General features: G+C 40.7%; 1 protein-coding gene across 1 annotated transcript; it reads right to left on the bottom strand.

Annotated features, from left to right (window-relative positions):
- Positions 1-118: 118 nt before the first annotated feature.
- Positions 119-27,973, bottom strand: RAB20 (RAB20, member RAS oncogene family). Its single transcript, XM_074154730.1, has 2 exons — positions 27,802-27,973; positions 119-1,215 (listed from the first exon to the last, which is right to left on the bottom strand). Exons 1-2 carry the CDS (start codon positions 27,971-27,973, stop codon positions 695-697), a joined length of 693 nt encoding a protein of 230 aa, XP_074010831.1. The 3' UTR covers positions 119-694.
- Positions 27,974-27,982: the final 9 nt, after the last annotated feature.

Here is a 27,982-nt window from a genome sequence, read left to right as displayed (position 1 = left end):
AAGGAAAACCACTTCCTCCTGTAACTTATAATTAGAGCAGCGAGAGCTGTGACACTGCCTGTTAGTACACGAAAGCCCACTATGGAAAGAGGATTCACATTAATGAAGTCTCCAAATGAACAGTACATATTCACAATTATTTTAATAGTACAGCTTCTGAATCTTACACTCATATCTGACATAAAAAGACTGTAATTGATTTATTTGCTACAAATATAAATTATACCTGGATTTTCTGGTTGTCGTCTTTTTTTTTTTAAAGAGTAAAAAAGTACCATGTGTTCAATCTTCCAAAGGTGGAATCACAATGGGGAAAGACGATAATCATGTAAAGGCTGTCGAGAGTACACAAATAGATCATTAACATGCAACATGAAATGGCAAGTCATTAAAAAAATCAGACTCCTTCAAATACGTTCAAACGATTGTCGCTACCAATTGTGCTAACACACCATTTGCCTTCAGAGCCCGTGGAAACTGGCAGGTGTTCCTCCATAATTTCACTCACATTCCCACTTTCCTACACAGGGCTTCCCAGAAACTTTTCATGATCAGAAGATTTGGTTTCTTCCACATACACCATTTCATCAATTTATTCTTGGACGACTTCTTTCTGGTGAACTGCAAGCACTTCTTATTCCTCAGTTTGCGGGAGCAAACAATCCCTCCCCTTTTCTTACGTTATGTAAATGGTTCAGGCACAACAACCAGATTTTGTCCTTTTTGCTGGCTTGTAGTCAGTAATATCTACAGTTTGGGGTGGCCCCTCTGCTTTCTGCCGTACAATTATCGGGACAACCATCTCAAACACAGTTTCAAAGAGGTAGTCCACCTTGTATCCTGTTTTTGCACTGGTCTCAAAGCACATTTTCTCAGCTGCCGGAACGTCCTTCTCATCCAGCATTTTGTATTTCAGTATCTTTTTATAGAGCGCAATCGCATCCTCTGCACGGACTTGTTTTCGCACCTTCGAGCCACAGCTGGCAATGGACTTCTCGGGTCTATTTTCGTCCGGTGGTAAAGCACAGTCATCGGTGAGGTCAACTTTATTTCCAACAATAGCAAAAATGCAGTCAGCGCTCGCGCTGTCCGTCAGTGCCAAGAATCTTTCTTCCAGCTCTGTCAGGCTTTGGAGGCTGTTCACATCATACGTGAGGATCACAGCAGCTGCTCCTCTGCAGTACATAGACCCCAGGCCATGAAACTGCTCCCGCCCTGGCAAAGGTTTAAACACAACAAAAAGTTAGTGTGCTGGAAGCTACATTATTAACCAAGTAAAAGAGTTTAAGGAATTTTAAGACAATTTCACAAGTTTAGATGGAGCAGGGAAGGTAAAAATGTGTTGTTGTTATCTGTCGTATTTTCAGGTTTTTTCCTTCTGCTTTTCTTACAGAGTGCAACAGTGCCCCAGACCAGCTCAGCTGTCCACCACTCGCTCGATTTCAGAGGAGGGAATCTGCACAGAGAAGTGACCAAGCAAGTATGACACAGCACACTCAGTTGCAGCAAGCCAAAAAAGTTTGTTTTTTCATTAAATTGCATACTAGTTTATTTATGCCACATTAACAACCACCCTACTTGCATCCACAGATGGCCCATTCCATCTATTTAACCATTTATAAACAAAAAATAAGTTCTACTTTTTCAAATTCTGCTAGAACTTATTACTCCTATAAATTCAGTACATGCTTTCAAGTACGACCAGTTCAGAAATCTGGATCAAAGTCAGTAATCCACTTCTTCCTAAGTTTTGAAGGATTTTGTAAGGAATTTAGTCCTACGCTGCATGCCCACAGTTCTCAGATACACTGCCTTTACAGGAAAAGACTTGTCTTTAATGCTGCTGTATATAGAATCATAGAATTGTCTAGGTTAGAAGGGACCTTTAAGATCACCAAATCCAACCATCAACCTAACACTGACAAAATCATCACTAAACCGTGTCCCTCAGCACCACATTTACCTGTCTCTTAGATACCTCCAGGGATGGCGATTTCACCACTTCCCTGGGCAGCCTGTTCCAGTGCTTGACAACCCTTTCAGTGAATAGCCTGTATTGATATGCCTCTGTCCCACCCCAAGTACTCACACTTTTATTTTTAGAGTATTAAACACACAATACAGAGAACCCTAACTACATTTTAACAGTAATTTATCTTTTAGGTTGCCCTGACCATCACTCAATAACCAACAACATTTCTTTCTCCTCATCGTTCAGTGATCATCTACCAGCACTTCTAGCTAAGCCTCAATGGTCTCCTTCCAATTCATTTCTTCAAAGACGAAACTGACTCTTCTTTAAGTTCTGGGAAGCAAACAATGTTGTTCAGAAGTTGCAAAGGAACTAAGAGAAATGAGGCAGAAGACATACAAGGTTGTCCTTTCCTACTGAGAGCTGCAACTTTCCCCAAATACCTGCTACGCGTAGAATTTGCCGTAGCATATTCCCATTAATCCCCAAACTCAATTGAGAAAAAAGACAAAACATACTAGATTTCAACCAGCCAGAATCAGCCTTAGGTCACTACAGAACAAAAATGTGAATGAACACAGAAAAAAAAAAAAAAAAGAGCCAACTACACTCTTCTGAACATCTAGTAATCATCATAATTTATCAACTCTTTTTGTAGTCTCTTTGCACAGAGCCTCCATTTACAGAGAATCTGTAATGGTTACATTAATTTTCTGCACAAAGCTACTGGTCACTATGAGTTTACAGCATCGTGAGGTCCTTGTAAATGACTGTGGAATAGGAAAGGCAGAAGATATTAACGCTGAAAAATATGGGTCAGTGTATATTGGGAAAACACACTTGCACACGAACATGCACACTGTGAAAGTAACTTAGAGCCTACCTCCAGTTGGGAATAGAAATTAAAATAGATCTTTGAGTCACTGTAGTAAGTCCTTCGACAAACTTCAGGACACTAGTCCATAGTGGCCAGAAGAGAGAGACACAGTGTTCATTGTTATCAGTAAAACAAAACTGGAAAACACCGAGCTAGAACATGAAATCCGAAGCTCACCAAACCTTTGACACTGAGTGAAGTTCCTGTAACTGCCAGAGAAATATTTGAAGACGAGGTGCAGAGTACACTATAAAGAGGCATAAAAAGAAGCTGGTGAGGATGCTCAGAAGCATGCAAGCCTTTTGCATGAGGCAAAATTGTTGGATCTCTCGGGCTGGTGAATGACTGAAAAAAAAAAAAAATGGGTATAAACAGATGTGTATAAATTCAGGCCTAGTACTGAGAAAGTTACCCAGGAATACCTATTTACTCTCTCTCATAACACAGAAAATTACGATTTCACATCAAAAATCATGTGTGTAGTTTAAATACTTTCCTACACAGTGAATAATTGGCAGTGTTATAGACCTCTCAGAGGTCAAAAGTTCAGTGCATGGCGTTCAGAAAAGCATTAGGCAAAGTTTATGGAGAATTGCTTCTGTGCAATTTTGTATAACCTCTGCTTTGTTCTCCTCTAGTAAAATAAATTTTTTAAACCAGTGACCTGAAGGTAGAAAAAAGGAGAAAAAAAAATAGGATATGCCCTTGTTTAGGTATGCTGGGTAAGGGCAAGGGAGACTGGGGTGCAAGGGAAGGAGGTGGTCAGTGCTTTTACACTTTTTCCTCCAATCTCACGTTCAAAGTTGTGTTTTCAGCTGCACTGCGAGTTTTTAAAAGTCTCCAATTTTTCAGTAGAAGTTTGTGCTGTGACCTACTTTGTTTTCATCCGAATCCTGATTATACTGTGGTTTCCAGACCACAATGGAACATATATCCTCCCCCATTCTCCTACTTCAGATGCCTAAGCCATAAAATCCAGCCCCCAAAATCATTTGCTGTGGCAACCGAGTACCAGAACAATACTATTACTTGTTTTATGGAATTTCTATGCTAATCAAATCTTGCACAGCATAATATAAACCATGACATTTTTACACTCTAACTACAAACCGCCTACTTCTACAACTAATACATTGTTGAAAAGGGGAAAGAAACAGTAAGAAGAATTTACCTTGCATAAGGGATTAATTATGTCAGAGGAATTATGGATAGTCTCTCTCGCTCACCCACACAGCACAATCTACACGCAGAAAAAAATGCATAATTTATTTTTGCAGCACAGTTTCCTTGTACAGACCACTTCTGGCACTCAAGGGCTGGAACAACCTAGATGTGGCAAACCCCCTAAAACTACACAAAGTATTTAAACTGATATCTTATCTCTTCCCAAGGTGTCAGGCAAAAAAGTATCAGTATTACAGTGAAAAATCTTATTGCATGAAAACAGTCAGTCCCTTTTTATGGTCAGCTATTTCTTTCTCTGGACCCATCTGGTCCCACTACAACCACGTACCTTTTTACACAGTTAGCTAAATTAAACGGTAAACCCTGAATCCAAGAATTAAACAATTTCACCCTTTCAAGAAATAAAGGCAACAGGGAAGAGTGGCAGAAATAATGACTTGCAACCAAAGGGATTGCAAGAAGAACCAAATTAACCACAAAGGCACAACATTAGGGAAATTTCTTAAAGCCAAGCAATCAAAACCTAATTTCCATTTTTCTTTTCATCTTTATGTTCTGCCTTATTTACAGCAGTTCGACAACCACTGGCCATACCACTACCTGCAGGCTCTTCCAGCAAGTATATGAAGCCCTGCTAGAGACATCACCCACTCAGGAGCAGCTCAGAGTCATTTTCAGAGTCATATGATGGTTGTCATAAACAAATTGAAGAATTTTGAGCCGAACAGACCTCAGCATCATAAGATACCCAAGGGAGAAAGAAGAGAAAAGTAGACCTTGCAAGAGGCCAAGCCTGAAAAATAAGCAAGGCTAGAATTGAAGTGTACTGAGACTTAACTGAAGGCCTAGGGTTTGGTCTAGCCAACCTCCTACAGTACCCCGACCTCTCAGATGGGAGGTAGCAGCTCACGTGAACGATTTCCCTGGATGGCACCACAGCCCATGACCTAGCATCCCCTCTCCTTCCCAGCTCCCAGCTGTGGGATCCACTGACAGCAGCAGCGCTGGCAGCTGCCCCAGTCCCCTTCTTGGAGCTCTCCTTCTGCCTGCCGTCCCTGGAGGTGGTATCCAAAGTACCCCATGAAGTTGCTGTTGATGTTTATGAAAGCAAAAGATTTCCTCCAGCCAGATTTGAATGTTCCTTACCTACCACCTCTTCAAAGGCTTTCACCACATCTTAAGTAGCATAACATCCCACACACACTCTTTCAAGAAATCCTCTGCCAGAAGAACGAGTTTTTAATCTCTGTGTTGAGCACTTACAAGAATGCAAAACAGGCTGTTACTTTAAGTCTTGAGGGAATAAAACACCACAAATATTAAAGAGCTAAAAAAGTCCTCCAGAAAGTACCGAAAAAAGTTCTGTCGTCACTTTAATACCACAGTTTGAGCGGGGTCCTAAGTTCTGAGTTCCTAAAGTAAATATGTAGTGTGGAAAAGTACACGAAGGTGAGCAATAGAAGCACACGGACATTGCATAAAAAATTAACAGATGTGCAAAATTTTCCAGAAAGTTCTCAGTCCATAAACCAGTATCTTCCAAGGATTTTCACTGCAATTTAAGCGGGATTGGAATCTGAAGAGTAGAGAGGAATTAACACAAACACAAGGTATCAGCTAGATTTTGCCTTTCAAATTTTCTGTCTCCTTCATAAGATAGCCTGAACTTGAGCGTACATGAAGAGAGATAGGAACTGCGCCCTAAGGAAATAGCCAAAACAGGAAAGAAAAGAGAAAGTATGAAACCCATGATACGGCACCAAAATCAGCGTTAGAAAGAAATTAGAGTTGAAGATTCAGCTTCAGGGGGTGAAGGTTCAAAGGGTGACTCTGATGCTCTTGAGTTACCTCAGCAGAAACATCCACATGATCACAAGAGCAGAGAAAGAAGCCCCTTTTTAAGCAACAGCATTTCCTTCTGTTTGCAGACGAAGCAGTAAAGTTGTGACCTTTTAAAGGACATTAGGGGAAACAATTTTGCTAGGAACTGAGATTTTTGTTTGTGCACGTATACCGAGATGCATACTGACTATCAAAGGACAAACAATAAAGGTCCCTAAAGGTTTCCGGAAAATTCCCCTGCCCACATGCGAGTCAGGCTGTAAAGTTTTGACACTGATGAAGTCAGAGTTCTTCATTACCTTGCTCAAGATTGGTATTTATTTCTTCCAGGTGTCTTTATCACATTTCCCTTGAAGTAAGGAGCTTTATTAAGAACCAAACTATGCCTGTGGTTACTTGGGGATAAAAATAAAGCTCTCCATCCCAAAGGATTAACACGAAGGACATAAGTAGGAATTAGTGGAAACAAATGAGTCAGAAAGCAGTGGAGGGCTCAATTTTTATATATCCAGGAGCTGTCTGAATACATGATTTCCCAATCCTTTAGAAAAAAGCCAGCATTTGGTTTTCCTCCAAGACAGATTTCCCCATAGAATAAAATTCTTGAGGGGGGAAAGGGGACGGTAAAGAAACCAACCAAAACCAAAATTCAACACCAAAAACCACCACAAACTCCCCAAAAAACCAAGCCACCAAAATAATTACAGTTGAGCAACTAGAAAATTCACTTCAGCTCCACCTTCACCTAGAATTATACATACACAATCCTACATTATAGAATATACTTGTGTAGATTGAAGTTTCAGAATGCAACAGGCCTCTAGCTCTACTAAAATCAAGATGACATTTATTTTGTTTACACTCATTACTTAGATATGAATCAACATTCAAGGCATGAACTGTGCCCTATTTCAGGAACTTCTATTTAAGTTATTAAAATTAGATATGGACGTCTTAGCCAAAGTAGAACATAACATAAACATAGGAAAGTACAGATCTTAATACCCAAAGGGCTTCACTTTCATGTTTTTAAGTAGAAAGAACTACACATGGCAGAAGAAAATAACAGCCGCATGGGTTAAGTGAACAATGAACAAAGGAAAATTCTTTAATACAGCTCTCCAAAGCAAAAACATCAAAAAAAGTCAGTCAAGAAAGTGGGCTCCATATAGTATACGACTGGGACAAGCCTACTCCATTTCTAAACACAACTTATCTCAATCGCCAAGTATCTCATAATAAAATTTAAAATGGCAAGAGACACCATCTCTTCTATGTACGTAATTTTGACTTAATGAACAAATACTTTGAGTTCTGAAGGAGTCTGGCATTCCCAAGAACCCACAAACATCCCCACTCTACAAATGTGAGTCGGTTTGGGCTCTTAAAGCTCCTTCTGCAAAACTGCAGCTCAGTGTGAGCAGGAAAGCCACATGAACAGGAGCTATCACTCACTTCTCACTTAGGCAAGACGAGAAATCACGATCAAACTGACCCCTGTCCTTCAGTCAGCTTTAATTATCATACTAGAAATATCACACCCCCACTAACAACTGTTTCCCTTGGACACAAAAATCCATGGCAGGAAAGATTAGAACTTACCCACTGAAGAATTGATATCTATGAATTACTTAAATCCCCTCAGATCTGGTCTTAGAAAATGGGAGTTATTCAAAAACACTTCTACAACAAATAGAAACAATTAACACAACTTCAGCCTGTAACGCATTTTTCTTTTCACTCCAATTTAAAACAGAAAAGCACATAGAAGTACCATGATGTTGCATGCACGATTCCTTCTCCTCCCCAACACACACACAGTCTGTATCATAGAGGTTGTTCACAAGCTCATGTCCAAAGTTACTAAGATCCAAGTCTGACAGCATTTAGGTTTTTATACTGCCGCTTTTATACAGATAAAGGAAACATAGTGCATGAGCTCTTCTTCTCCTCCTCTAGAGACTGGCATTCAGGAAGGCAAATACACTCATGACATTTGTTTCAAGTGCTACAAATATCTTCCCATAAAAAAAGATCACAATATTCAAATGGAGGCAAGTCCCAGACTCAAAGGAACCAACGATGTTTCCGAACTGTCTGCCACAGACGAGAAAGCCTTGTGAACTGTAAACAGTGAAGCAGAAGATGCTTTCTAATACGTTTAGCTGCATGACATTTGAATAAAAGGCAGATCTCAAGAACTCAGGGCGCTGCTATACAGGAGGAGTGTAACGTTATTTTCCTCATCTGGAAGTGTCATTATATTATGTGGCTATAATCTAGTCCCTGCTCAATTCACATACAGAAATCGTATGCAATACACTAGCAGATTATAGGCTAGAATTCTACCAAGTATTAAAACATTCAATTTAATAGACCTGATTTTGTCTGAACAGCCTGATAAGTTACTTGAGTAAATTCAACTAGTTATCTAACTGGATACAGAGAAAGGTTTTGATGAAATAGGAAATGCCTTGGCACTACAAAATTTAAGAGCTACGTTACCACAGGAGAGATTTAGTCTTTTATAAGGAGAGATTAAGTTGCATCATTCTGTGTAAATAAAAATATTAAAAAAAAAAATCTCTCTTTAGAAGTCTACTAAACTACCATCAGTAGTCCAGCAGTATCTGGGATAAAAAACCATCTGAGATATATATTAGGGAACCTAAATTTTGATAGAAATCAAAAATGAGGAAAAATACATGGCGATGAATAACTGAAAGGCTATTTGAAAGGACTAATTCTTAAACACAATTTTTAAAGTGAGCATAAATCTTATCTTTTATCTTTGGAGGATAACCACTTGTTCCCTACAAACTTATTTAACAGATATTAATACATTCTCCATGGAAAAAGAGGAGAAGTTATGATAGTATTCAGGAAAAACTGAATGGGATGATTAGCATTACCAAGCATCAAGGCCTATTACTGGGGATTCTGTTCCAATATAACATACAAGGGAAAAAAAATAAAACTCATCCTTTATTTCCATTCCTTTGCATAACAAAACCAACATCGTTTCGGGCATCTAAATTAGCTATTAACATTCTGCCAAGAGAATACAACTACCCCCTGGGAGGCTAGTCTACACCAGCAACTACCAGTGTGCCTTAAGAAAAACAACTCACTCTTATTCCTGCTTTAGTTAAGGGCACTAAAACCACAAATCATGTGTTTCTAACCCCTACTATATTAAAAAAAAACAAAAACCACCAAACAAAAAACAAACCCACAACTCCCCCAGACATGGAAACAGATATAGAAAGCAGGACAGAGAAAGAAAGAAAGAGTTTTTAGAGAGCATAAAGAAACTAGAGAGAGGAAAAAAAAAAAAAAGAAAGAAAAAACACACGAATACCACCACACCCTGTATCCTCTATGCAGTTTTGCTCTTTTTGCCTGTTCTAATAAAAGGGCAGCATATGAATTCCATTTTTTGAGTTGCAATCACCACCAGTATGGCTGGGAAATTAATCAATGTGGAATCTTTACAAACAAAAAGAATCACTAGAAGGCACCTAAAATACAGAAAAAGGGGGCATTTACTTACTGGAATACTGGAAATGGAATACACTCTATACCTAAGAATAATAATACAGTTAATGTAAAAAAAAAAAAAGAAAAAAGAAAAACCTATATCCACATTTCTTTTAGACTACTTCCTTCCCCTCTCCTTTAAATATAATAACTTAACTAAAAATAACTGACATAACATATAAGGTTTGCAGGACATGTTTCAGCAGGGACAAACAGATATGAAGTAGCTAAAAGATTTTGCCCTAAAATTCTAGCCACTTCACCTACCTTCTGAAAGACAAGCCTTCCCTTAAAAGGATTAATAACTTTGCTAATAGTAATGCTCTCTATATTTCTTTACAGAGTCCAGCTTATTCCTACTTTACAACCTTTTCAAAAGGAAAGTCAACAGCCAGGTAAAATAAATGAAAGCAGCAACTATTATTAATTTGCTTCTCCTTTTATGGTTTTCATCAGTAAAAAGTGGTCATAATTCTGTTTTGGCTGTATTTCCTTTTTTTCTTTTTTGCTATATACACCCAGAGCAATTATAGCACAACCCGTGCAAGACAGCCATGACCGACTGGGAGACCAACCCCCTTCATGCCCACATGTTTTCCAAGGACAGCTTTCCCTTGTCAAACTTGAACTTTCCCAATAGGTCAAGCAGTTTCAACCAACTCCTTAATCGCTATTAAAACACCAATTCAATTAACATTCCAAAAGTTATACTTTGGTACAATTCACATAGAACAATTCTTCCACAGAAGTTCACTTAAATGGGCCTTTTATTGTTAGGACAAATAAAGCGCTGGGAAGTTATGCAAGAATAATGTCAGCGTGGTGTGCTGCACGTCACATGCCAACCTCTGTAAGACATGGTTAATGATCTACAGGATCATCTGAGCTTGATCGGAAGATGATGGCTTGTTGCCATACGTTTTTCTTCAGCAAAAGGGCATGCACAAAACCCCGTTGAATAAAAGTGGCAAAACAGAAAACAATGGGCATTTTTTGCTCCGGAGTTAGTTTTGTTTCATAGCCTCCAAAAAGGTTATCTTTCTAGGCATATGCTGGTAGAAGCTCCAAAATAAATGTCTAGTCGCAACATTTTTCTCATGTGCTAAAGAAACGGCTGAAAAGACATATAGCCTGAACTTGTAGCACACCTTTAAAAAAGGTGCTAAAGGCACCTTTAAAGAAGCCACAACTGAAACATGGGCAAAAATTTACTGTGGGGTTTTTGGTTGGGTTTTTTATTTGGTTTTTTGGGTTGGTTTTTTTTGACAGTTAACAGTGTGATAGTTTATGGAGAAATACGCTTTTAAGTAAAAGCTTCACTTTCTGAAGGCAGCTAAACTAAAAGCAGATGCCTAGCTACGTTCTACCCACCTCAACTACAATAAACATCCCTCAGTCATCTTGTCAAATTCTGTATTATTCAGTCATGAATTAGCTTAATTATTCCCAGAAACTTTTTTAATCCAGCCCTGAAGAGTACTTTGTCAATTTTCATTCCCTAACTGGCACTGAAGACTCCCATTACTGGTTCCCAAAGACAGACCCATCAGATGCACTCACGGGAAGGAGGAGATCAAGTTAACAAGGGAGAAAAGAGGAAAAAAAAACACCAACCAAAAACCGAAAGAAAAAAAAATTCACAGAGCAAAGCCAGAGGTGAAGTGTAATCCTCATTCAAGGCTGATCTCCTGCATAATAAAGACGATAGAATTTCGCTCAGCCCTCGTCTTGTGGCTGAGGAGGAACTTCTATTTTATAAAGAAAACAAAGAAAGAGAAGTTAATATCCCACAAATCAGTTTGCTGCATTTCAGCTTCCAGATTCTGAATTTTGATAGACTTTCACCTTCATTATGCATCCTCTTAAAAAAAAAAAAAAACAGAAAAAAAAAAAAAAGAAAAAACCCAACCCCAAAAAAAACTCAACACTGACAACAGAAAAAATCCACTTTCCTCTCTAAAAGATATTCCTCTATGACTTAACCTCCTCCTTGTTAGGCCAGAGAAATCAACATTTTTTTCCTATTCAGGCTCTTTGCCTTTGGTAGATTCCTCTAAACCATTAACCGTACTTGTAGCTCTTTTCTCCAACCTTTCCATATTATTCTACAACCAAGACTCACCAAAGCCATGAGGTTACTTACATTCTTCACTACTTTCATCCCTCCCAATGCTCAGTATACTTTTCAGAACAGCTCGTAGGCTTCAAGACACCATGGGGTACCAAGAGCTGTTTGACATCTACGACCAACTCAATGGACCTTGCAAGTTACATATTGCTGCCCCAATGAATCTAGCTTAACCTGCTACCAGCACTCCACACCATTAGTCTCTCTTCATTTGCAGCCTCACGCATTTGCTTAGTCTGCATATTTCTAGCTGCAATTATTTATTTATTTTTTTTTTATAAAGAAACTTATAAACTCAGTGTCTTCGGACTAATTGCATATTCTTAGTATCTATAACCAGCAATGTCTTCACCAGACAAAGGAGCTGCACAACTCCTATATAAAGGAGAAGAAATACTATCAGAGAAGATCTCTATTATCTACAAGATTAAGCCCATGAATTAGTTTCAGCTTTTCTGGGACAAAAAGAGTATCTGGGATCTATTCTGTTGCATACATAGAAAATGAGTTTTCTTGCTGGCAAGAATAAATCAGAACTTACCGTTATAATAATGAAGTTAATCTCAAGCTTCTAAACTCGCAAGAATTTTAACTTCAAAATCAAAGTTCCCATAGAAACACCAATTTTACTCTACCAATATGCTTTCTATCCAAAGTTTTAAGTTTAATCATATTATGCCTAGTAACACAAAGCATTACAGGAAAAAAGCTGCTAACCACACTACCTGGTATGCTTTTGCCAAGAAAAACTTAGGCTAGACCTGAAAAATTAAAAAAAAAAACACAAAACCCCAAAAAAACCCTATTTGCAGCTCAAGATCCTATTGATGCCTCTACAATCCTGAATAACATTTTCACTTAGCTAAATAAGACTTACTTTTTTCAAACCACCTATTCTGTTTAGTTCTGTACTGTGTTTATTTTTACGTGGAAATAACCCCAGAAGCTTCAAGCAATTCACATATTTTTCAGCTGTCTGGAAGCCTAGTGCCTTGTAAAAGAAGAACAGAATTGACCTTAGCCCCGCCAGTCCAGCAAGTGTATCTTGAGCGTATCTCCACACAAAATGACACCGGTATTTATCTATTTCCCTCTTCAACCTCACAGTTGGGTAGGAAGATGTTTTATCTAAACTCTGAAGTCTGGCGAAAGAACTCAGGGCCTGTCAGATTTATGGGACATTATCATCCTGTCTACAAGTAAATGCTCCACCAGAACTCCTGCTGAGATCCAGCATCAACGCCATCTCTACTGTGAAAAGAAAACATCGGAGAGTGCTCAGGAGTTAAATTTATGAAGCTCCTCTATGCTTGTAGTAAAATGGGAGCAGGAGTGCAAAAATTAATTTAGAAATTGGAATGTAAGTAAAATGTAAGCACTGATGTGAAATTCTTCTGAAGCTTTATGTTTAAAAGACAATTTTAAACTGCTACTTAAAAAAGAACTGGTCATTCGGCAGATGACCTTCTTCAGGAAAGATATGATTGGAAGCAAACCATCAGGGGAAAAAAAGAAAACAAAAACCAACCAACTTTAGATTTACTTTGGAAGAGTTCTGCGGGAAGCAACAGGACCGAACACTTAACTGCAGCAGCAGAGCTTGACGGTCAAATATTGCTCAGCGGTGGGTAACAAAGAGGCCAGTGACAGGCTGGGGCTGTAAAACAACCTCGCTTGCATAAGACACTCGCTTCTGGGTTGTGCAAGAAGCCTTTTGGTCGTAACGCCCGCTGAAATACCAATCCATCTCCTCCTAGAGAAGTCCCTCCTACAGAAAAGCAATTCATTTTCCACAAGATGAGGTCTAAAAGCAGCTTGTTTTTCTTTCTAGCACCTGAAAAGTGATACTTTTTCCTTAAATTTACAATTCCTTTTCCACAGGGGAACAGGCACTGCAGATGAGCCCACTTCTCTACGCAGCTGCTAAGCAAAGGCTGTTACCAAGCCCTTATCTTCAGACTCACTCCCAAAGATCTCCAAAGCCCATAGTCCCTCCCAAAGTCTCCTCTTCAAACGGAGAAGGAGGTCCTCAGCTCGGGCAGGAATGCAGGGCCGGCCGTATTTCAGCACAGTTTGACTGGCACTGAGGAGCGGGGAGGTCACTCCGCACTGGTTGGACCTTTTATATTGCTCAATAAGGAACTGGCAAGTTCACTCGGCTTCCAATTCATCCAAGCAAACATTGATACAGGTGTGTGATTTAAAAATAGAATAAAATAAATAAAGCCAGAGAGGGGTAGGGTTAATTGAGATTGCCCTCCTAAATGTATCTCAGTAAGCACTCTGAAACGTTACCACGGGTCAGACATTCCTGCCAGCTCTCAGCAAAGCGTTAGCAAGTCAGCATCTGCCTGCTCCCTCACAGACGAGAAATGCTTCCTGGTTTTCTTCATTTTTATTCCTGTTTTAAGTTTACTTAGGTCTTCCAACTTCCTCATTAGCTACTCTGCTTCTGCCTTACATATCTCTTTACAACTTTTTTCTTTTTTTTTTTTTTTGAAAACAAAATTCCCTGTAGGATTTTTTGTAGAAGGGTGACTACTTGGGTGACCAAGTTAACCACTACAATACACCATACTATCCTTTTAGTGAGGAAATACCATGAATTTAACAAACATCTTGGTTAAAGGCAGTGACATTTTAGCGGAGAAAAATAGCTCGTTACTGATTGCAGATCCTCTTTGGATTGTTTTGTATTCAACCATAAATAAATTTAAATGGTCTAATGTATTAGAAACCTTATTTTTTTTCCCATATTACCACTTTAACCCCAAACACTTCAAATGTATTTCTGCCTCCTGGCTGTCAGTCTTCAAATCCCTTCCCAAGTATAAGACGCAGCGAGCGTCAACATTTTTGCACACACCCATGCAAGGGGAGTCACGCGAAAAACCAGTAAGTTTTCTCTTTCACAGACCTTCAGGAAAGTTTCACTACCAAGAACATTAGCAGTGGCAGTATCGATTTGCCATCAGCCCCACCTCAATGACATTTTTCCACCCTGACATCAATTCTTCAGAAGCATTAGCAGCGGCTGATGGAGCTCACACAGCGCTCCACTTCAGGGCCATCCCAGGACCAGAAGGTTTTAAGACACTGCAAAAAGCTCACTCTTCAGACATTTTCAGGGATCTCCAGGGTGTTTTTACCACAGCACCAGAAGCAACAGCTCTTTAGCCTTTGGTAATCAGCCTGGAAGACTTTGAGGACAACCCGGTCACACGCCCCTGGGAATTCACCTTCCCACGCTTCCCCACAGCCAGAGGCCATCTTCTTCTCCCACAGCAGCAGCACGGCTTTGTTCATACAGGCACTGGGGCCCTACAACATACAGAGAGGGACCCAAGTGTACTGGCCATGGTTCCTTTGGGAATAAAATTAATTACTAAGCCCGTATGTAGACAATACCTCAAGCAGCATTTCCATAAATCCTTTATCATACTAGTAGCTTTACAGGTTGATTAGGAGTAGATGACAGCAAGAGGAAGACTAGAAATGCTTCCAAATGACAAGTTAGTGCAAGGCAGCAGCTGAATGCTGGTAGTTTTGACTTTTAAACCAGCCTTCACTAGCAATTTGAAAAACATTAAAATCTTGCGAAATGTGTAGAAGACCACAGATCTTGCAAACTGAATGAAAAATGTAATTTTTTGAAGAGAAACTCACATTAGTAACATGGGACATAAACCTAGGCCCACTCAATAGACAGATATTTTTATGATTTGTTTCAAGATCAGTTCATTTATAGGCAGCTTCTCAACTAAGAATACATGCAATTCATTCATGTATAATTTAGCCTTGAGAAAATTACAACTGCTTCTACTCCTTACCAACAACCACCAGTTGCTAATCAGCTGAAGTCTTCTTCACGGGTCGCCTCTGGGTAGTTGCTGTTGGTCAAAAGCAGAAGGAAGTTCTGGTGATCCGGTGGGCTGCCTTTAGCGAGTGCCCAAAGCGGGAGACCATGCCAGACATACAGCAGCCACCTGGGTTTTATGGGAGCGTACTCAGACTTGTTCACCTCACTCAGGAAATTTTAATCACGGGACACGTGGCTTGTGTTTTCAGAACTTGCACTGGCTAAGATGAACACATGGCATTTACATTTCCAGCACCACTTCTCCCTTTCAATTCCACTTCTGGCTTCTCTGCCTGCACTCTTAAGAGCATATTTAGTATTCACTGTTTAGAGGGATTAATTTGAGGATTAAAGAAACGAAAACCACAACACAGGCATGGTAAAAATTGATCTCGTCTCATTAACGTTCTCCAACCTGGCACAAAGGGAGTACCACTAAAAGCCATAAACAGGTCAATTCTAAACTTTCTATACAGAATAAGCTACAAAGAGCGATGCTACCACTGTCCAGTGTCTACCCATTCAACCCTCATGCCATGAGGGGAAGCTTCTTACCGAAAGGGAACTGCCTACAGATTTACATGCATTGCATCCTTTTCTTTCATAATTAAGATGATGAAGCAGCATCTCTAGGTCACAAATTGCTCTGCTACTCAAAAAGGGCATAGACGCCAACTATTCCACTTCTGCTGGGCTTCCAAGGCCTGAAGTTAAAAAAAAAAACAACAAAAAAAAAAAGTTGAGCAGGACAATGTGGAAAGAGCATACAATGCTGAAACAGGAAAGGAGATAAGGGAAACAATACAAATGTGACACATACAGCTCTGCTGTGGGAGGGAAATCTCATGTCCTAAAAACAGTTTTACAGGAGTGTTTGTTTCTCCTCATAAAAATTAGAAGCCATTGTACTGGTGGGGGTTGGAAGACCCCAGCGGTTTGAGACGTTTTCAGTTTCACAAAATCAGAGATTTACTTTTTAAATAAGCAACAGCCTGTACTGGAGGGAAAAAAAGAAATCCCTCATTATACTAGTGTGATGGGTTTTTTGGTTGGTTTTTTTGTTTTTTAAAAACACATAAGTCTCACTTGCAGCAATCCACAAGATTTGATGATCCCTTTTAAGAAGCTTGGAAGATGACAACTTAACTACATAGGGCTTTTTCTTTCATTTGTTTTTCTAACCATGAACTGCTGAAGTTTCTGGTCATTTCTTTCATGAACCAAAATCTTTGCTTGTTTTTTGAGAGCAAATGACAGTTGGAGAATGGAAACAAATAAATAATACACAAAAAAAACCCCTCTAAAATATAACCAAGAGCCTTATTTCTAACTTCAACAATTAAGAAGAGAGCAACAACAGATTTGAATGTCCAGATCACAGACCCCACTATGAGGAACAGAAACTGATCTTCTGAGGACTTTCCCAACAGAAGGCATCAAACTGCATGAAGCTTCAGTCCCATCGCTGCAGTAACCGGCACAACCAGAAAGGGAAGTAGCTCAGCCCAAACCCCTCGGGGAAAGGGAAGCAGAAGCTCAGCTGAAGGGCATTACCACCAGGGCACATCATCACATGCATATGTTTCTATACGGTGGTCATTGAGTGGGCTGGGAACATGACCTGAGCTTAAGCAGAAATCAAAGTTGGTTGACTCCCAGTAGAGAAATTATTACCCAGCCAATGACCAGCATTTAGATATTTCTTTTGTTTTGAGATCTATTTCAATCTACCTAACTTTTGCTTCACATTCTTCATTAAGTGTACTACACACGAATTTCTCTTGCCCAACTCCCAAACTGTTTCTTTGGGATTTCTAATCAATGTATTCTTCCAGAAAGAAGGTCTAACTAAGCTATCCTTCATTTTACAGATAATGTTATAATTAAGAGAAAAATAAAATCTCAAGTATTTAAATGTCTATGGTCAAATATTATACTTCACCAAAAATTCCAATAGTCATCAGCTGCAGAATGTAAAACAAAAGTGTCCTGATAGCTGTACTGAAGACCATTATTTTTAAACTAAGCATGTAAGTATAAACAGTCAGATGGCTGGACAACATTTTTTTCTCTGCATTTTATAGGAATTTCCTGGAGTACAAAAAAAATGGTTAGGAATATCACATCACGTAAGAGATTAAAGAAAAAACGTCAGTGGATCAACAGGAGAAGCTGAGCAAACAGTGAAAATTATCTACATCAGATGCTTAATCATTATGCAACAAAATTATTCCAAACTTCAATTCATTAACCTCTAGCCCAGAAAAAAAAAAAAAAGAAAAAAAAATGAAAAAGGAGGTATTCTCTGTAGCTGAGGATATGATGAGTTATTTTCATGACAGAAAAAAGCAAAAACAAAAAAGGAATTTGTGAAAGGGCAGAACAGAAAGAACCTGAAAGCACAGAAGCTTTAATTCATAATAAGACATTAGCCTGCTTGAGTATTGAACGTTTTAAGTGTATCTTCTCTTGGAGTCCTGTACATGAAGTTTCCAACATACTACAAACAAGACTGAAATGTATTTTTGCTCCAGTGGAATTGGTGAAAAGTCAAAAGCTCAAATACACACTTTCCTCTTTTTGCTTTATCTATAAAACACTAATAAATTCAAGCTCACACAGGTCTTTAGACTGTCAGCAGAGTTCTTCCATGAATAGCTCCTTGGTGGCCCATGCAATGCCAACTTCAGTTCTAGTCTGGTTCCTACGAGATGGAAAGATATACCAGAAGATTCAGAAACACATCTGATGATCTATCTCCCTTTAAAAACAATGTCAAGAAGTACTTTTCTAGATTAGGTTTTTTCCATGCCCAGGTAGGTTAGTAGGATTAGGAAATCTTGTATGCTTATTGAATTGATTACCTTAAAGGATGCTATTCTGGATGTCCTGTGGTTAAGGATGGCAAACTACTTATGTTGGGAATGCATTCAAATTAATAGCAAAAAAATCCTCATTTCCTTTGACCACCTCTCTTCTCATCAGTACCACTTGCATAAGCTAAGTTTAATCACCAAGTTCAAATCCCATTTCCTAAGCATATCTTCAAGTACTGCATATGAAGTTATAGTTAATATGACATGCGCAGAAAAGGGAATTTATCACAAGTTTGAATTCCTCTGATCAAATCCCAGGATGTTATACCTTGTGTTCACCTGGAAGAAAGAAAATTATTCAGACTTGGGAGAGAAAATTGTTCTTTCTATTCTATAATTTCTAATAGGCCCAGATGCATCCACCATGGACTAAGCGTCTTTCTCGATGGAGACCCAAACAAAGGTTACTTGTTTGGTTATTTTGCAATAGCTCAATGTGACTCAGGCAAGGAATTACCGAGTTGACCTTCAGTTCAGCCGGTGAAACACTGCCACAGGAAAAATCGCTTGGAAGCTCACATGGCTAGTGGCTTCAACCTGAGACAATAACTGTAGTGAAGTAAACAACTCCTCTATGATACAAGATGTGATTGCAGTGTGAAGTAAGGTTACTTAAACTAGCCTAAATATCAGAAGCAGCTCAGCCAAGGCACTGCGAAGCTGGCTGTGAGGCGCTCTGGCTTTGACATTTGTGCATCACAGTGTGCGAGATGAAACAAGAAAAACACTCACCATACATGAGTGCTCAAAGAAGCAACTGTAAAACCACACAGCTAACAGCTAGTTACCTGCCCTGTACCTGTATTTTAAGCACCCGCTGTCACCTTCCTTCCAAAGGAAAGAGTAAATATTCATTTCATAGACAATAGGAAAAGACATCACAACCCAGACAGCCTAAGTTCAGTCACCTAAACATACAATACTAATTTTAAGTAGCTATTTGTTTTTCATTATGGTATGTGCCTGGTACCCAGAAATAACCAGAACTGAGTCAACATAAGTTACTTTGTACACAGTCATCTCTATGTTACAGCTAATGAAGCCTTTTGCTGTTCTGCGCAACACTATTTACTCAGCTAGAGAGAGAACTACGTGGGGGGGGGGGGGGGGGAGTATCCGATCCCCATGTTTTCCCCCTCATGCTCAAGCTGTTGAAAGAGTGGTTAATTTTTTAGACAGTTCAGGCATACATTTCAGAAAGACTAAACTCAAACTGAAGAGTGCAAAAGGGCATCAATAACCTGTTTTACTGAAGTGAATAATCCGGTTCTTGGACATCCTTCTGAAATTTCCTAGTTTCTCCCCCCTGCTCCTGTTCCACCATGGATGAATTTCCATATGTCTGCAATATTTTTCAGCAGCTTTGCCATCGCATTTACATTGTTTAACTAATCATTTCTTTTGTTCACACCACCCTCTCTCATACGTTTTCAGTATTGTCACAAAGCAGCCAGCCAACACTTAAACCAACCTTTCAGCTGTCAAGTCAATTTTGACAGAGACACCTGGAAAACGCACCTCTTCCTTCAGTAAGCAGGGAAGAAAGGATGCCGTGCCAAAGGCACAAACTCTTCATTAGGAAATTTATTAGTATTGCTCCAACCTAGGATCTGGGGCTTTAAAACATGGGTTTAAAATAGATATGTTCAATCAATTCAAGGACTTGTACAAACTCACTTGTATCAGCCAAAGCCAAGAAGCAACATTTTCACAGAAAAACAAGAACAGAGGCCATTGCATCAAAGACTAGACAAACATATATTCTTGTTCTCCCTTCCACCATCCAATATTAACCCCTCGCCTCCCTTCTACAATATAACTCTAAAACTCAAGCCTCACTCCACGCTAAAATTAGAAAGCAAAGACAACCTCTTTTGTTGCAGAAGCTGAGGTGCTGCTGAGGACTCCAAAGTTGCTAATGTTCATCAAGCCGCGATGCCATGGCATGACACTGGACAGCTTTAGCCAGGCACAGACCTCAGGTCACTGATACTATTTAGAGAGCGTCTCACTGAACTGTCAAGTAGTTTCCCCACTTCGGCTGGAATGGCACAGTCACTTTGCACGCTATTATTAAATACCACATGCAAAGCAGGGATTTAACGTGGGGGCTGGAATACAGAAGTTACTGCAGAGGTTCATACACGACGTTTATCTTGGCCTGCATCAAGTACTCACAGCAAACAAGTAGCTTACCTTCCCCATTAGCTTGCCTTCCCAAGAGGGAAAACAAAAAAATAAAATTCCTCCTTCAATAGAGTGAGTTTGCCAGAGCTGAATAAACGAAGTGAGTTACTTTTGTCTCCTGTTTCTTTTTGATGTGTACTTTTCACAATTCCCTCTGACAAGGTATTTCCATATTTTTATTTCATTTGCATACTTTCTTGTATTGCAAAAGTACCTTCTTTCACCAGCAGTGAATTTGCTACCTTTGACTTTACTTGTGTAGAGTTGTATTTTTAAGTTGTGGGACATGGGAAATAGAACTTCTTTCAAGACTTTCTCCGGACCATTCGTTATTTCTTCATATTTTCAGTTACTTCCCAAGTTATTCTGCTCTTATTAGGAAAAGTACTTTTTTTCTGCAATGAAATCTGGTACACTGTTGCACAACAACGAAACCATCCTTCCAGGGACGGTCTAGAGCTAAATCTTTATTCCTACTTCTGAACCTGCTTCAGAGGCTTTAGACACAGAACTCACTGAGACCAAACTCTCTTCAAAAGGTTTTTCCACATACATGGGAGATTTTCTCTCAGCAGCCAACCATACTGTCCCTTTGAACCTCCACTCTTAAGATCTCCTTTTCAAGATGCAAGGACTATAACCGTACACAGTAATCCCAGGGAAGCCACACTGCTTGTGTATGAGGCAGTGGTCCTCTGCTGTCATTGTTTTACATGCAATAGTTATGAACAACTAATACATAGAGGCCAACACCATATTCTGCAGGATAATCTTCCTAAAGGCAAAAGCAGAAGTCAAAGCCTCTCAGTGGCAACTGGCCCCAAAGCCATGACTCACAGGCAAAAGCTCTCCTCCCATCTTTAGGTACTGGAAGGCTGTGAGAAGATCTCCCCAAAGCCTTCTCTTCTCCAGGCTGAACAACCCCAACTCTCTCAGCTTGTCTTCAAAGGAGAGGGGCTCCAGCCCTCTGATCATCTTAATGGCCCTCCTCTGGACTCCAACAGGTCCATGCCCCTCATGTTGGGGGCTCCAGAGCTGGATGCAGCACTCCAGGTGGGGTTTCACCAGAGCTGAGTAGAGAGGGAGAATCACCTCCCTAGACCTGCTGTCCACAATCATTTTGACGCAGCCCAGGATACAGTTGGCTTTCTGGGCTGCCAGTGCACACTGCTGGCTCATGTTGAGCTTCTCATTCACCAACATCCCCAAGTCCTTCTCCTCAGAGCTACTCTCAATCCATTCTCTGCCCAACCTGTATTTGTGCCTGGGATTTCCATGACCCAGGTGCAGGACCTTGCACTTGGCCTGGTTGAACTTCATGAGGTTCACACACGCCCACTTCTCAAGCCTGTCCAGGTCCCTCTGGATGGCATCCCTTCCCTCCAGCATGTCGACCGTGCCACACAGCTTGGTGTTGTTAGCAAACTTGCTGAAGGTGCACTTTATTCCACTGTCCATGTCACTGACAAAGGTGTTGAACAGCACTGGTCCCAGTACTGACCACTGAGGAATGCCACTCATCACTGGTCTCCATCTCATTTCTTGTTAACTTCCATCCTCTTGAGCACAGGTACATGCTCGACAGCCTTTCTCACTAAATGAACCCTGATGCCCAAGACACTTTTTGAGGTGATACCCTCTAAACCCTTCAACAAATGACCTCCTCAGTTAAACATAGCTCATCACACATTTAGCAACACCCAACCCCAGCTGCTACTCTGTCACCTTCTCACTTGGTTTGGAAAGGCTTTCCCACATGCCTCAAGAGTCCTCTTTGGCTTTGACTAACCTACCTAACCATCTCATCTGTAGCTTCTTTTCTCCCAGTGTTGGTCCTCTAGTTCCAAAAGTCAGAACCAGGAGAATATCAAATAGAGTTCAGTTGTGAGGAAAATATGTCGTTTAATCCTACTCTTGTCTTTGTTCTGTTTCAGTATGATGGAGGACCATGCTTCCTTCCTACCCACAGCTAATGTATATATTGTTCACAGCACAGGGGAATGTTTGTCTCCAGGGCAGCAGGGAGACCAGCCTACCTGGGCTGATCTCATACTGCAAAGGACCGAGTTATAGCCCATCACAAGTCTCCTCTGAGAACTTTGCTGGATCACCCCCTTTCCAGGAGAAAAACATGCACAGAAGGAAGTGTACATCAACACAGATAAATTCTGGGAAGAAAAATCAATCAAACAAACAAACAAACAAAAAAACCCAACAGCCACCCAACACATGAAAAAAACCAAACCCCAAGACCCTCAAAGCCTAACTAAGCGAGGGAGGAACTAACACTTCTGACCAGCTGAACGCTCACACCTAGCCCGAGAAAGTTCAGCCCAGGCAGTAGCTTGCACTGCTGCCAACGAAACACTGGCGATCAGAGATCAGAAACTGTGAGCAATTCACACAAGCTCACCAGCACCCATCCATCAGACATCAGCAAATCCATCACAAGAAACGACAGAGATGTAAGCATTCCTTATGCAGATACACTGCAGTTGACCCAAGACACAGAAAAGCCTTTTCCAGGCTATGTTTATCTCGTCTGTCCTTACTAGCTCTGGCAAGTGAAAAGTCACCAAAAAAAATCTGCAGGTGCAAAGTAAAGGGGTGGAGGGTGTAAAAATATGAACTGATAGCTCAATATTCACAGGAGAAAATAGTCAAATCAGTTCTTGCATGCAGACAGCTAACTTGAGAGGAAGGAAAAGAAGGGAAGTTTGCTTTCCTAGTTAACCTCTATGTTTCCCCATTATAACGCTACGTGACTATCTGTTGGTATGTTCAAAACCCAGCCTCTTTCCTAAAATACAGTTACAGCATCATAAAGTGAACTTTATTAAATACTTGTCATTAACTTACCAGTTGGCTGTTCTAGTACTAAGCCAGCAACACAGGGGACATGACCACTAATAATGAAGAAACCTTGTTGCCAGGGCACCAGTTATCTGTCAGATGAACAAACATCAATTTATAGAGACTAAATCCAACATACAAACAAGTTTTTCCTTTTAAAAATATTAAGGCATCAGAAAATATGCCTGAAAACCCAAAAGTCTCCCACAAAATTGTTAGCTGCAGCCACCACAGATTAGTATTCCATGTTTAAAGGTGGAGCAGGACCAAGACCCTCAGAACTTCAGGACATGTTTGCACTGCCCGAGATAAAAGGCCACATGCTCGCTCAGAGCTGCATGCCATCAACACTCGACAGGAAGTTTTGGTTTACTCCACAGTTGCTGTCAACACTGCCTAGAAGACAGATATATGTGTGTATATATATATACACACACACACATATATATAGCTTTGACATCCTGAGTCTCCAACCTCCAATCCTTTCACATGAGAAAGCTGTAAAGTTCTGGCTGTAAAGTTCTTCTGGCTGATGGTGTTGCTGACCTTCCTTGGTTCAGAAAAATACTACTTCAAACATGCAACTATGAAGGTCTCAGAGCATACCTACAAATGCTTTAGAGATTGGGCCTCCATCCAGCAGACTAGTCCTTTAAAATACACTAAAAATTTACAGTTGCTCTCTTTTTTTGTATAGTTTACAAATATTTTTTAAAATTTATTCGAAGTAACTGACCTTAACAGAAAACAAGCAAATCTAGTTTGTAGCATCAGAATCTAAGGAGTAAATAAATAATTCTCTGCACCAAGAATACAACAGCAGCCATGCTGCGTCAGACACAAGACAATGCCACTGACAATGGAGAAACAGTCCAAAACAGATGGCTTGGGGAAAAAAAAAAAAAGAGCATAAAAGCATGGCAAGCATATGGTACTTCTTCCAAATATTCTTCCACCTGTGGTTCATTTGTTTCCATGAGTTGAATGCATTTTCCACATAACTTCTCTTGTAAGGATCAGAGTGGAAAACTGGAAATGTTGAATTATTTGTTGTGAGTATTTACATAAAAAATAATCAAGCCTTGACGACTTCTGCAGGCCCATTTTACAAGACTTGCGGATAAGAACATGAAAGATTTAGACTAGACTAAGTAGCTGATTTTTCCAAGATAAGGAGGGGTGTGAACATACAGCCAAGAGAAGAGTCCTCCCAAGAATAACCGAGCTGCACTTCAAACCTAACTTGGTAGAACAGGTCAGGCATGCACTTCTGTGATTTACTGAGTGATAACAACACAGAAACATACATTTTAAGCACTTCGGCAAGTAGATTTAATTCTTTCTGGAAAAAAAAAAGTGAGATTTTTCTGAATAACAGAGTGAGAAGTAATGCAAGATCAAAAAAGTGATAAGTGAAAATGACACATTTTAAATAATTCAGAAGATGGGCAATTAAACTGATGTAGTACTAATATCCACGCATACTTAACTTTTGATCCATCACCGCTACTGCAGATATACTCATCAATCACTGAAGTCTAATCTTGTAAAAACAAAACTCTGTGTTACAGGAACGAAGCTTCAGTCTATCAAGGCTGTTACAGCCAACTGCCTAACCCATACCAGAATAGCAAATAACCATCCAAATTGAACCAGAAGTAAAATATAGAGATAACAGTCCTCAAACTAATGGTGATAAGCAACAACAAAAATAAGCATACATTCACACACTAAATATAACACAAATTAATAAAATTTTAAAAGAACATGCATTCCAGTTAACCTTGTATAATTGTTTATTTTACTAGAATACTGAACTAGTGTAGTAGGTATAGACAAGCATCCTCTCATTTTCTAGACCAGATCTTCCATATTTCTACATTGCAGATCCTGTAAAGTACTATTGGGGTACTAAGACAGACATCTTGAGCAGGCACTCAGTATTTATGTAGGTAATATGAGTGCAAACATTGAACCGTACTTTTGTCACGTTGTTGTGCTAAAGAATTTCTAATCTGCTGGATGGTCTTTCTTTCTGGATTCTGATACACAGACAGTGAGAGAAAACAATGTATGTGTATTTGATGACCTTGCAACTGCTTCACAGGAATTAAGTAGTAAGAAATGTCAGGTTAATAAACAGACAAATGAGCTAAATTTTAAACTCCGCCTTAGTACAAAAATTCCAAGCGTACTTCGTACACACCTGATAAGACAGTGACACCACAGAGAGATAAGAGCCACAGACCAAGGACTGCAGATACGTTGTGGACAGCAAAAGCATAAGATTCACACAAAATAAAAATAACAAAAAAAACAATGCAGGCTTTTGAATCCCCTTGTTGCTTAACATCAAAGTTGCAGTGTCCACAGGGTCCCTTCCTTCTTCATCAGGACAGGAGAAAGCATATATGTGTCCTGGGACCTGTTATTTCTTAGAAGGTTAATGAGAGCTGTTAATAAACCAGAGCCCACAGTCCCATCACAGTCTAACCCAGACTTGGCAACTTCCACCATTCTGCAGGAGCAGGTCCAGGGCACATAGGGACTCCAGCTGCTAGGAAGGTGATGAGCTCCAAACGGTTGCATTGCCCCCAGACAGGTTATCGCCTGGCACATGGAGAACCACCTCTGGAGCTTTCCAGATCCCACACAGAGCTGGAACGTGCATCCTCAACTAACACAAAATACTGCAACAAGTATAAACAACTGAAAAAAAAGGCCCCTAAAACCAGAAGTCAAAGCCTGGGAGGGACTTATTTTATAGTATATGATTAAAAAAGGAAAAAAAAAAAAAAAAAAGAGCAGAAGAGCATAAGGGAAATTACCAAAGAACAATCTCAGCAAGATAATTCTTCTATTGAAATAAAGCCCACATAAATCACCCACATGGGCCTGGCGTACTAGAAAGAAGCAGCAATTCCCCACAGGAGACTCCCCACACTAGATTATGTCAATTCTAAAACTGAAGTAGATTTTTTTTAAAGAAAATCTGCAAAGGACATAGAAACTGTATTTAAAACAGAGCTACCGATAGAGAGCTTTCATCATAGCAATAGATTAAGAAATGCAAGAAGAGAAAGCTCTTAAACATCTCCTTCTCCCCTCTAAAAAGTGTTTCTGCACAACTTTTTGGCAGTTTCACTCCCCCTTCCTCTTTCTCTATTCCTGACACAGGAAAAGCCATTTTGGACTAGATTGTGACATGAAGTGACACAGCAAATGAACTTCCCTCCTAAACGTCACCAAGAGGAAACTGGAATATTGCACGATGCTGCAGCTCCCCAAATTTCACAAGAATGCATAATCTGCATTTGTCACAATGCCCCTAACAAACTTTAACAAAATTCAGCTAAATATGAAAACACCAACATTGAGCAAGATATTTCTCCCACGACCAAATTAACAGGCAAGACTGTTCATAGACCTCATTTTTCAGGGCAGTCTAGCCCTCTGCGTGACAGAGCAGAGCTTCCTGACCTAATAACCAAGAGCAAGATATTCATATAACCAACACCACAAACCACTTCTCCAGCCCATGCCCTCCTAAACCTCCTCCAACCCAGGACTCCAAACCACAACCCGTGCTCCCTCCTGCATCCCAGAGATGCTGCCTGCCACAACCCAGCTGGCCGGGCAATCCCTCACTGCTATCCCAGACAGAAACTGCCTGCAGCCCATGCTCCCTGCACATTAAATCCTTATGTGCGGGCTCTTATCCCAGCGGCGAAAGAGCAAGCCACGTCTGAAGGGTCCGTGAGCTGCGTGCCTTTGAAAGTCGGAGTCTGACACCAGCTGACATCAATCGGACATCCGAACGCACACAGCAAGAAGTGACAAAGAGAAGTTGAAACCTCTCTAACTCCTGCCTGGATTTGCAGTCAGCAGCCACCTACTCGGGCAAAAGAAAGCAAACGGGCATCGCGGTCGTCCTCTGTACATTCACGTTTTGCAAAGCAGGTCTCAAAAATACCAGAGATCAGCGGCTGTAAGGCCCCTTTTGGCCCGGCAAAGATGTGTTTCTTTCCAGACTCTGTTCTCCTGCCAAACCATTTGTTTTAAGTGACTGACTTCACAGCAGAACCGAAAAAACGCACTAGGGGCCAGGCACCCAGGGAGGGTTTCCCTTTCCCGGTCCCGGCGCCCCCCCCGGCCGGGGCAGAGCGGGGTTGTCCTCTCCATCTCCCGCGCCCGGGTCCTCGGAAAGGCAAAGCCGTCCCGAGTGAGGTCACCCGACCGCAGCCTCTCCCCCACCAGCAGCTTTTACATTAGGACCGAGCCAAAATGAGGGAAAAGAAGAACACAGCCGCTGTGACCAAACCACGGCCAGCGTCGGCGGGCAGTCCGCGGCCCGGAGGGGCGAGCGCCGCTGCCGCCGGACCCGGAGGAGAAGGGGGCAGCCCGCCGGCAAACATCCCGCAAGCGGCTGGGAGGCTGGGATACACCGGGACCCCCCGCCCGGCCCCTCGCCAGGGGTCTCACCTGCTGTGTCCCAGATGGAGATGTTGTACGGTCCCCACTGCTTGAGGTAGAAGGCGCCGCCGACGGTGCTGACCGTCTCCTGGAAGCGCTTCTCCATGTAGCGGTGCAGCAGGGAGGTCTTGCCCACGTTCATGTCCCCCAGCAGCACCACCTTCCCGTCCGGCTTCTTCATCGCGGCCCG

This window comes from Numenius arquata, chromosome 1 (assembly GCF_964106895.1).
Source record: "Numenius arquata chromosome 1, bNumArq3.hap1.1, whole genome shotgun sequence".
Taxonomy (NCBI): Eukaryota; Metazoa; Chordata; class Aves; order Charadriiformes; family Scolopacidae; genus Numenius; species Numenius arquata.
Note: the sequence above shows the minus strand (reverse complement) of the source record. Positions and strands in the feature narration are given on the sequence as shown.

What these genes read in the sequence shown, in the direction of transcription:
- RAB20 (XM_074154730.1), bottom strand. Translation starts at nt 27,973, where the DNA reads ATGAAGAAGCCGGACGGGAAGGTGGTGCTGCTGGGGGACATGAACGTG. An exon ending in CTCCATCTGGGACACAGCAG is followed by an intron (nt 1,216 to 27,801) that starts GTGAGACCCCTG and finishes AACCTTTGCCAG; the next exon opens with GGCGGGAGCAGTTTCATGGC.